The following is a 12,063-nucleotide window of genomic DNA, read 5'->3' on the forward strand; positions in this document are numbered from 1 at the left end:
ACTCCATCTCAGGCCTGTCTGTGCTGATCGTGCTCGGCCACCTCTCCAGTGGACTCTGAACTCTCTGCTTAGTGCCTGTGGGAACGAAAATGGAAGGATAAGACCCCCTCCGGACAGGGGAACCTTGAAGATCATATCCAGGTTACTCATCACCTAAGAGAAAACAGACACTAATCACCCCTGCCTCCGGACACTATCTATCAGAATGTAAGCACAGGCTTATCGGTTATTAACTATTTGGAATGTAACTGTGGGCTTATTGATTATTGACTGTTTGGACACGTACACATGGGGTAGGTGGTGGGTTTGGACACGTACACATGGGGTAGGTGGTGGGTTTGGACACGTACACGTGGGGTAGGTGGTGGGTTTGGACACGTACACATGGGGTAGGTGGTGGGTTTGGACAGGTACACATGGGGTATAAAAGATTTTCACAAATGCTAGACGGGGTCCTTGGCTAAGAAGAGACTCTGCCTTGGGCCCGCCGGTGTAATAAACTGCACTCCATTATCTGCATTGTCCTTCTGAGTGGGTCTGTTTCTCGGAAAGCATGACTATAACATTTGGTGCGTTGGCCGGGAAACTCCTCACTTTGAGGAGACAGGTCTCATTTGAGGCCACCCCGAGGCTTTGTGGCTTGAATCTCCTAGAGGGGGGAAGGCGCCTCGCCCCTCTGGAAGAATTCAGCCTTTTAAAGCCCGGTTTCTTCGCTTTGGCAGTTAGCGAATGACAGCAGGGGAACTGAGCGCTCAGGTGAGGAGGAACCCACCCAGCAGGGTGGAAGAGGGGGCCTGATCACCTCCCTGGGAGGGACTTGAAGGAGTGGGGACCCACAGGAGCCTGGAATAGGCAGGTGGCGATTGCTTGGTACACAGGTCGACGAGCGTGCTAGGGTTTAGGAAAGAAATTTGTGAAGGACATTTAGGAGGTGTGTCCATGCCGTCTCGGGGAAAATTATTACCAAGCGATTGCCAGGGGATTTTTAGGATAAGAAACTGGTCCTTGTATGCTCGTATTCTGCCCTCCCCCAGGAGGTGTCCCATCTGCTGTGAAATTCTTGACCCCCTCGGAATTGTTAGGCTAGAAGGAGGGGGATACAGAAGTGAGTATGAATTGGCTTTTCCGGAGATGGCCTGGGACATGAGATATTTAACCCATCTGTGTTTTCATCCGCACCTGATGAAGCCCACCAAGGCAGAATGGACTTTAAGGGAGAAACAGTCTTGGACCATGTGATGTTCTGGTTCAGCTGTGCTGACTAGCAGGTGAAGACACGCTGATCCCCCTTCTCCCTCTGGGATATGGCAGGTAAGGCTCTTCTCACCCCAATTAGGAAGGAGGCAGAATGGCAATTTAAGTGTCACTGAGTGGAAATATCAGAAGTACATAGGGTACTGAGAACTTCGTAGACAGAATGAAAAGGAAAAGTACAAGAAGGTCTGAGAAGGTAAGCAAGATGGGGGGAAGTGACTCTAAGGCAACTGTATTGGAGTGAAAATTTTAAAGAAGGGATTAGGAGGAGACTATGGGGTGAAGATGAAGCCTAACTGCCTCCACATACTCTGTGAGGTCGAATGGCCCCCTGTGGGAGCAGGATGGCCACCAGAGAACACCATGAACTTAAAAATAGTGGAAGCAATCTACACAGAAGTCACAGGAGAGCCAGGACACCTGGATCAATATCCATCTATTGACTCATGGCTAGGGTTAGCTTGAGACCCTCCTACTTGGACAAGGTTCTGTATCCAGAAGGGAAAGGGAAAAATATTAAGGGCACAAAAATTGACTGATGATAAAAAAGGAAATTCTACAGGCTTTGGACGGGGATGACCTGACCCCTCCCCCATGCTGGATAATGACACGCCTGCCTCCCAGGGCTTCACCAGGACCGGAGGCCACCTTAATGCCCAATCCAGGACCAGGTGAAGTTTCTGCAACAGCCGCTACTCCTCCGCCAGCTTTCCCGGAGTTTGTAGAGCCGCCATTTGGGCAGGCTCCGATCCCAGTGACAGAAGCCTCTGGCCAACACTTCCAGGATCCCGCTCCAACCGAACCGCCCAAGCTATACCCGCCTCTCCCGGTGAGTACTGACAAGAGGGGGAGGGAGACGTTGGAATTAAGCAGAGACCGCGCTCTGCCAGAGAGCTGGAGGGAACGAAAGAGAACAGACAAGAGACTTCCAGGGCAAGCTGCTGCTCTGGGAAAGTCTATCTCAGGCCCTCCAGAAAACCTCATCTGCCCCAGGGACAGGACAGTCCTTCAGCCAGTCCCAAGGGAGGCCCTGGGCCCGTTACAGCCAAACCAGTGTGCCTGGCGCAGAGCTTTTGGCCACTGGAAGAATGAATGCCCTAAGGCAAGGAAGGAAGAGGAAGCTCCCGCAGTTGTGGGGCTTGCTGACTTGGAAATTAACTAGGGCTGCTAGGGCTCAGAGATATCAGGTCCCTGAGAGCCCATGGTAACCGTAAAAGTGGGGGACCAAAACATTGACTTCATGGTGGATACAGGAGAACTGTCGGTAGTAACAAAACCTGTGGCACCACTGTCCAAAAAGACTACAGCTGTAACTGGCGTATCGGGAGAAGAGATGATTAAATCGTTTTGCCAGCCCAAAAAATGTCAGATGGGGGTCATGCACCAAGTGATTCATGAATTCCTCTACATTCCTGAGTGCCTAGTACCCCAGTTGGGAAGAGACTTGCTCTCCAAACTAGGAGCACAAGTGACTTTCTCCCCTGAGGAGAGGCCCACCTTCTGGACGGACTCTATGACTTATTTGCCTTCTCTCTCAGTACCAACCCAAGATGAGTGGAGGTTGCATGAGCCTCTGACGGCAGACCCGTGTGGGCCAGAAGTGCATGAGGGAGCTAACTCAATTATTCCCTGAGGTCTGGGTGGAAGACAACTCCCCCTCCCCCTAGGCTGGCTAAACATCAGGCCCCAGTGATAATGGAACTCAAACCAGGTACCATCCCGGTTAGAGGGCGCCGGTACCTGCTATGGATGGAGCCTGAACCGGCATACTGCCCCACATCAATAGATTGAAACAAGCAGGCATTCTAGTAGAGTGCCAGTCGGCTTGGAATACGCCAATCCTGCCAGTCAGAAGGGAAGGAGGACAGGACTGTAGGCCTGTACAAGATCTCAGGCTAGTCAACCAGGCTACTGTGACTTTACACCCCACTGTTCCAAACCCCTATACCTTGCTTAGCCTCCTCCCACCGAGGACTAAAGTTTACACTTGCCTAGATCTCAAGGATGCCTTTTTCTGCATACACCTCGCCCCAGCATCACAGCCCATCATTGCCTTTGAATGGGAAGATTCAGTCGGGAGCACCAGATAACAAAGGCTAACTCCACAGCCATCTTTGGGGAAGCCTTGGCTTCTGATCTGGACTCATTCCATCCAGAAGAGTATGGATGTCAGCTCCTACAATACGGGGATGAACTGCTGCTGGCTGCCTGAGACCAAGGAAAAATGCTGGAAAGGGACAAATGCACTGCTCCAGCTGTTGATGGAAGCAGGTTACTGGGTGTTGAAAAAGAAGGCACAATCTACAAAGAGGAGGTAAGGTATCTGGGGTTTGTTTTAAAGAAGGGCTCAAGGTTCCAGACCCTAATTGGGTCCTGTATACTGATGGCACTAGCCTGATAAAACAAGGACAACAGCTGTTGGGTTAGCCAGAGCAGAAGGGGCCATCAAGACTGAAAAGAGATGGTGGGAATTGTCAAGTGACAAATTATTGGTACCGGAGGAGCTGGCACACACTCTGGTAAGCCAAACACACCAAGCGACCCACCTAGGCCATGCTGTCTGCTCTCAGGTTAATGCTGCCTCTCGGTTATTCAGACAAAAACCTCGGGTATTCAACTGAAAGGCACACTGCCCCTTGAACACCTGGGAGTGGACTTCACTGAAATGAAACCTCACCGACACTACCATTACCTGCTGGTCATGGTATGTACGTTCCCGAGATGGCTAAAAGCTTTTCCTACCTGGACTGAAAGAGCATCAGAAGTAGCCCGGTGCCTGCTTAGGGAAATGGTTCCCAGATTTGGATTTCCTACCAGCATTGGATCATGCAATGGCCCGGCTTTTGCAGCTGATTTAGTACAACAAGTAAGCAAAACTTTAAACATCAAATAGAAACTGCACACTGCATATAGGCCCAGAGTCCTGAGATGGTGGAATGAACCAACCGGACACTTAAAGAGACTCTCCAAGTGGATCAGAGAGACTGACTGCTCCTGAGTGGACTTGCTTCCGATGGCTCTGCTCAGACTCAGGATGACCCCACAGTCCCAAGGCTATTCTCCATATGAAATTGTGTATGGGAGGCCTCCTCCCATAATAAAACAGGTGTCAACAAATTTGCCTCAGGTAAGGGGGGATAGGATTTCACAGCAGATGGAACTGGGTAAGGTAATAAATCGGGTAACTAAGTTTGTACAAGAAAGGGTGCCGTTCCCCCTTGGGGAACAGATTCATGAGTTTACACTTGGTGACCAAGTATGGGTCAAAGATTGGGAACATGATTTGCTAGCCCTTTGGTGAAAGGGCTCTTATGTTATTCTAACTACCCCTACTGCAGTTAAAGTTGCAGGTATTGTTCCTTGATCCATCACACCAGAGCAAAGAAGGCATACCACGCTGACCCGGAGGACACCAAGTGGACCACCCAGAAGGACCCCACCAACCCATGGGAAACCAAGATCATTCTGAGGAGGAAGAAGAAAACGAGGTCCCGGACGAGCCCTCTACAGGATGGAGCTGGGTAAACGACTCCTGCAGCTCGGCCTCACCAATACAATTCTGAACCTGACCACTGCTCCTGCACAGGACAACGTCTTCATCTCGTGGGCCACAACTCTGCCAACTGTTGGGTATGTGGGGCTATGCCCGTCAGTAATGGACGGACTCCCCTGCTGGGTATCGCCACTCTGTTCCTCTCTCTCACCAACCATAACCTTTCTTTGCTCTCCTGGTGTAAGAAAAAGCCATCAATGGGCCAGGGACATAGGGTTACATTTAACATGAACACCAGCCTTATGGAGATAACAAAGGCTTATACCTCATATATGAAAATTAAAGAGGAAAAGGGCTCCCTTAACAAAAGGGGGACAGGCCTCCCGGTACCTTGAGCAATACTACCAGGTCTGGGATGAATATTTCTGGATGACTCCTGAGAAAGGACTGTTGATTACCCCTGCTACTATTTGCTGGGAACAAAAAGAACAGAAAGTTGGTTTTGGAGACCACCCCCTAGACCCAAAAGAAATAAATATATGAGTTATTTGTCCCTTGAACAATGTAAACAAATCTTGGAAGTTACCTATCACCCCAATCAGTCTGTTCAGTGGCCCGGTTCTGACTGGAAATATAATCCTGGAATCTGCTGGGTAGCCCCCAATGGGACCCAGTGGCTCTGTGGGCTTAGCTTATGGCCATGGTTACCAGTTGGCTGGGTGGGGCGTTGCACATTAGGATTTGCTTTCGCCCATGGCAGAATTAAGCCTAGCCTACACCAGCCTCCAGTAAACCTGCCTTATCTGCATGCAAGATGGACATGATCTGTGTTCCAATGGTATGACTATCTTGCTGCCTTGTTTGTACCCTCTGTAGGGACAACGGATATCATGGTTAAGGTAGAGGCCTTAACTAATTTCACTAAACAGGCTCTCTTAGACAGTACAAAAGCCATTTAAGCTTTGAACGAAGAACAAATTCAGATGAGGAAGGCAATAATTCAAAATAGGTTGGCATTAGACATACTCACAGCAGCCCGGGGGGGGACTTGTGCCCTAATTAAAGTTGAATGTTGTGTGTACATCCCTGACCTGTCTGGAAATGTATCTACTGCCTTGGAGGATATGCAAAATCAAGTGAAAGCCATGTCTAATGAAAATATTCCCTTTTGGACTTCAGTTCTCTCCTGGGTAAAGAGAGACTGGTGGAAAACCATTGTAACTGTTGTTATAGTAATCTTAATCATACTGCTTTGTGGGCCCTGCTTCCTACAATGCCTTGTGAATTTTGTGATGCAGAGGTTGATAGCATTCTCTCATGTGGGTGGCAGGAGGGCTAAGGTACAATATATCTCAATGAATGATGCTCGTTACGGAAACTAAGAGCATCAAGAGGGGGGACTGAAGAAGGAATTCATAGGGCCTGGACTCCATCTCAGGCCTGTCTGTGCTGATCATGCTCGGCCACCTCTCCAGTGGACTCTGAACTCTCTGCTTAGTGCCTGTGGGAACGAAAATGGAAGGATAAGACCCCCTCCGGACAGGGGAACCTTGAAGATCATATCCAGGTTACTCATCACCTAAGAGAAAACAGACACTAATCACCCCTGCCTCCGGACACTATCTATCAGAATGTAAGCACAGGCTTATCGGTTATTAACTATTTGGAATGTAACTGTGGGCTTATTGATTATTGACTGTTTGGACACGTACACATGGGGTAGGTGGTGGGTTTGGACACGTACACATGGGGTAGGTGGTGGGTTTGGACACGTACACATGGGGTATAAAAGATTTTCACAAATGCTGGATGGGGTCCTTGGCTAAGAGGAGACTCTACCTTGGGCCCGCCGGTGTAATAAACTGCACTCCACTATCTGCATTGTCCTTCTGAGTGAGTCTGTTTCCCGGAAAGCGTGACTATAACAGACTCTGAACTCCCTGCTTAGTGCCTGTGGGAACGAAAATGGAAGGATAAGACCCCCTCCCGACAAGGGAACCTTGAAGATCATATCCAGGTTACTCATCACCGAAGAGAAAACAGACACTAATCACCCCTGCCTCCGGACAGTATCTATCGGAATGTAACCACAGGCTTATTGGTTATTAACTGGTTGGAATGTAACCGCGGGCTTATTGATTATTAACTGTTTGAACACATAACACATGAATGATGGGGTTATTGTGATTGTATTTACCCTTCCTTTGTAAGCCTCAAGGGATTTGGGGTGGTGGGTTTGGACACGTACACATTGGGTATAAAAGATTTTCATAAATGCTGATCGGGGTCCTTGGCTAAGAGGAGACTCTGCCTTGGGCCCGCCGGTGTAATAAACTGCACTCCACTATCTGCATTGTCCTTCTGAGTGAGTTTGTTTCCTGGAAAGCCTGGCTATAACAATAGCTGTAAAGTGGAAAGGCCATAAACTAACCTAGAAGACCTCGTTTTACATGTTCTGCCACTAACAAGCTGTATAAAATTGAGATTCCTCTTTTCCTTTCTAGGCTCTAATGATCTCTTTTATAAAATGAGCAACTAGATACAATATCCTCGCCATGTCATTTCCAGTTCTGATCATTCCTATTGCTACATACCTATGTAAGCAACAAACTATTAAGTCAGAGAGGGAAGAACACAGGAGATGCTCCATATTCCCAGCAGTCCATGAGCTCCTGAGCTGATAAATACTCAAGGGACTTCCTGGATGCAGCCTTATATTGCCCAGCCCAGGGAGTAGGCAGAGGAGGCAGGGGCTATGGGCAGGGCCCCCACAACTGCTCTTGCTTCCTCTGCCCCTCCACAAACTCTCTCAGGTAGGTAACGTGGAGTATCAGACACTCCAGACTCAGGCACTAAGGCACTCTGACTCAGCTTAGAAATCCTGAGTGTTATGACAATCTGAAGACAGAAAGGCTGTCCCTATAGGAGTCAGGTGTTTCTGTTTTTTTTTTTTTTTTTTTAATTTTTCTGCATATTTTTACTTTCCTGGTTCTATATTTTCTATTTAGTGCTCTTGTTCTCTGAAATCTTCTGATGCTCTCAGATTCAGACATTCATTTAACTGAAGGGATACTCCAATGGGCTGTAGTTTGGAGGTAGATGTTCTGCAATAAACAAGCACTCTTACCCAAGTCTCAGAATAAACTGGTATGGGATTGGGGTCGGGGGGGAGTCTATAAAAAGACACTGGCTGCTTTGGAAGTCACTTGGCAAGACTCTATTTAGTGCTTAAAAAAAATCTCCAAATCAGGGATATTGCATATTGTATACAGAGGCAAACAGAAATGTTTAGGAAGAACTTGCATATAGGAAAAACAAAGAGATTTTAAGGATGCAGAATGGAGGGAAAAATGCGCCCTGAGATAAAAGGATAGAGGAGTCCTAAAACAGGTGGAGGAACAAAGCCAGATGAACGCCTGTAGGTATGGATTTAGAGCTGGTCTTAAGGCTTATCACAGCAGTTTACTTTTGGAGCTTCACTACCCCATTAGCAAAGTTTCTCAGCCCTTCCAATTTACAAACAAAGAGAATCAAAATCCTGTGGGATCAGTGACTTAGTGAGTGGGTCTCCTGTGTTTGACTTTGCACTGAGCACAGCAGGGACTGAAGCAATGAATGAGTGTCAGTGTGGATCTCTTGGAGCTGGTGATTCAGAAGGGGAGATAAGTTTCATAATTCAACAGGAAATATCCTAACTCCATAATAGGAAGCTCTACTGTAGAACAGGCAGAAAAATAGGCCCAAAAAGAGATGCAAACCTACAGCTCATGAGAGTGGCAAAGAGAGGAGAGAAGTTATCGCCACTGCAACGACCATTCAGATTTTCGTGGAGGAGGAGGGCATCACTGATCCTCAGCCCCAGAAGATGGGTTAAATAGATATGTTCAGACATTCTGGGAAACTCCAGAGACTGGGGAGCTGCAGTTAATGTTTGAATAATAGCAAAGAATATTGCTATATTAATATGGATAATCAGTCTGGGTGCTTGAGGTACAAGTAGGAAATTCTGAGAATTGAGACCAAAAATATTGATTTAGAACTGGACCACACAGGGCCTTTAACTCGAGACTTGTGAGTTTGCTTTTGACTCTTTGGTGTCAAACTTTCTAACCAGAATGGTCCCATTTGCAGAGCTGCCCTTAGAAAATATTAGACCTATTCCAGATTAGAGAATGATATAGAAGCAAGAGATTCATTAAGAGGACATTATTATGGGCATACAAATGTGATGTCTTGGATGCAAAGTATAAGAATGTTAAGTGGAAGGAACTGCAGAAAAGTGCTGGCAGATGTACTTAGGGTTCAGTATTTTCATTGACTGTGCTCTAATTTAATGTAGTAGGTAAAGGAAAGACAGAAACAATATAAAGTTTGGGTTTCTGAGTCTTAGTCTCAGGCACAATTACAGCATTATTCAAAGAACTGGAGAACACAGATAAGAACCAGATCCACGATATAGAGAACTGATTATTAATCCTGTGGTTTTCAGGAGCTGGATACAATTCAGTTTGAAAGAAATTTTTAAGAAAAGACTTCCAGTATGCTAAGTTATTCATGCAGAAAATTTAATGCCATAGGATAAATGGATAGAAGGATGAAAAGATAAAGAGGAGGCATCTAATGCATCTTGATGAAAGTCTGGAAGGTTACTGCTATGGACAGGTATCTTTCTTATTCATCTACATTCTAACTGAACGGATGGAAGGAAGAACTGAGAGACTAAATATGAGTAAGAGATCTGGGGAGTCATGATAAGCAGCAGATATTCAGTAGAGTGTGAGAGTGGAAAGAGAAAAAATTTACAGCTTGATAAGTAATTGGAATGTTCAGAACAGTCAAGGAAGTAGTCATCAGGAGAATGATGCCTTAGGTCTTGAACAAAGTGATGCCTGTAGATTGATAACAAGTTCCTAGCTTTGAATGTGAGGAAGATCATGGTGGAGATAGGCAAAGGTACAGAGGAAGGTAATGTGACCTGTTGAGCCAGCTGGATCACCTGCAAACACTTAGACAATTCCAGAAACCATGGGGAGCAGGAGGGGCAAGGAGTGATGTGGTAAACAAACTTGATTAAGCTATAGAGTAGCGGTCTGGATTGCATAAGGGAGACAAAAGGTGATGAATAAACTGTACCTCTGTCTTCTCTGAAGGTGGTGTTGCTCCAGTACAAGTCCTCCCAGCATGGGAGGTGTCCTCTACAACAGCTCAGAGTTGCCAACTTTCACCCTCCCAGGGCTCCCAGAGCTGGAGAACTCCCAACACTGGATGTTCTTGTTCCTCGGTACCCTCTACATTGTCTCCATTGTGGGCAATGGCCTTATCCTTTTCATTGTCAAGGAGGAGCAGAGTTTGCATCAGCCTATGTACTACTTCCTGTCCCTGCTCTCAGTTAATGATCTAGGTGTGTCTTTCTCCACACTGCCCACTGTGCTCGCCACATTTTGCTTCCAATTAAGGAAGATCAGCTTTGATTCCTGCATGGCTCAAATGTTCTTTATCCACTTCTTCTCTTTGATGGAGTCTGGGGTCCTGCTGGTTATGAGTTTTGACCGCTATGTGGCCATCTGTAAGCCTCTGTGCTACACCACCATGCTCAGAGTTTCCCGTGTTGTATGCATGGGCTTGTGGGTAATCACCCGCAGTTTCTGCATGGTTTTTCCTCTGCCTTTCCTTCTGAAGAGATTGACCTTCTGCAAGGCGAATGTACTGTCCCATGCCTACTGCCTTCATTCAGATCTCATCCACCTTCCCTGTGGTGACATCACCATCAACAATATTTTTGGTCTCTTCACTGTCATGTCTACCTTTGGCCTGGACTCTGCACTCATTCTCTTCTCCTATGTGCTCATCCTGCGCTCTGTACTTGCCATTGAATCTCGGGAGGAACGGTTCAAGACACTCAACACTTGTGTGTCACATCTGTGTGCTGTGATCATCTTCTATATTCCCATGGTTGGTGTCTCCATGACTGCCCGCTATGGAAGGCATGCCCCCCGGTTTGTGCACACAGTCTTGTCCCTCATTTATCTCTTTATGCCTCCCAAGCTCAACCCTGTCATCTATTCCATCAAAACCAAAGAGATTAGAAGGCAGCTTGGTCGAATGCTAGTGGGAACCAAGTGTTAAACCAGAAACATATAGAGAGTTCAAACCTCAAAGAATATTTACTATTACTCCATAAATTGGAGTTTCCATAACCTCTTTTGACAACTTTTTAAACTTCCTTTTCATATTTCTGCCACCAGGTATATGGTGACCTTGTACTAATTAAGACCTGCCAAAAAGTTTTGGTGAGGTACACTGAGTTGTAAGTTAGAAAAATAGTTTTTCAGTTTTCTTTTTTAATCCCAACATGCACATCCTGACAATTACTCCTTCATTCTATCACAATGTGTTTCTATTATCCATGGTTAGAGGGAAGCATCACAGAAAAAATTACTAACTACAATGGGACCAGTGTTATAATGGTTAGTGAGTCTTTTCCCCCAAGTCTGTGTCAAAAATAGTTCTATTTTTAGTTCTTTGTAGAATCTTCATACTCCTTTCCATACAGTTGCATTATTTTGCATTTCCAACAACACTTGGAAAGGCCTGACATCCTCATCAACACCTCTTGTCTTCTGTTGTTGTTTTTAATAACCCTTGTGCTTTCACAGGGGCTTCCCTGGAGGCTCTGCAGTAAGAATCCGCCCGTAATGCAGGAACAGCAAGAGATGTTGGTTCAGTTCCTGGATGGGGAAAATCCCCTGGAGGGGAAATGGCAACCCACTCCAGTACTCTTGCCTGGAGAATCCCATGGACCAAAGAGCCTGGTGGGCTACAGTGCATAGGGCCACAAAGAGTCAGACACGACTGCAGTGACTGAGCACAGATGCAGACATGCAGGCACGTGCTTTAAATATGCATTTTCCTGGTGATCAGTGACGCTGAGTGTTTCCTTTCCTATACTTTCCTCTATGTTGCCCTTTGTATGTTTTCTTTGGAGAAATTTCCATTCAGCTCCTCAGTGCATAGTAAAACGTGATTACCAGGTGTGTTTCTGTTTTTGTTTTTGCTACTATAGGAGTTCATCACATGTTTGGCAGGTGAACCCCTTATCAGATGCTTACTTAGAAGTAAAACTGAATGAATGGATACAAAAGGATGTGCCTTGGTGGAAAGATATTGAAAGTGCAATATCCGCCCCCAGTAAATTTGACTTAAATCTGAATAATCTGGGCACTACAACACGATTTAAACATTAATTTAGAACTCTTATAAAATAGGTATTACATACCACCACCATTTCTAAAAAAGAAGAATAAGAGAAAATGAGA

At 46.2% G+C, this 12,063-nt stretch overlaps 1 protein-coding gene across 1 annotated transcript; it reads left to right on the forward strand.

Moving 5' to 3' along the window:
* Nucleotides 1-9,928: 9,928 nt before the first annotated feature.
* LOC122450414 (olfactory receptor 51I2-like) lies at nucleotides 9,929-10,873 on the forward strand. The gene has a single exon (XM_043482746.1). It carries the CDS (start codon nucleotides 9,929-9,931, stop codon nucleotides 10,871-10,873), a length of 945 nt encoding a protein of 314 aa, XP_043338681.1.
* The last annotated feature ends 1,190 nt before the right edge of the window (nucleotides 10,874-12,063 follow it).

Source organism: Cervus canadensis, chromosome 11, assembly GCF_019320065.1.
Source record: "Cervus canadensis isolate Bull #8, Minnesota chromosome 11, ASM1932006v1, whole genome shotgun sequence".
In the NCBI taxonomy this organism is placed as follows: domain Eukaryota; kingdom Metazoa; phylum Chordata; class Mammalia; order Artiodactyla; family Cervidae; genus Cervus; species Cervus canadensis.

What these genes read in the sequence shown, in the direction of transcription:
- LOC122450414 (XM_043482746.1), top strand. Translation starts at nt 9,929, where the DNA reads ATGGGAGGTGTCCTCTACAACAGCTCAGAGTTGCCAACTTTCACCCTC.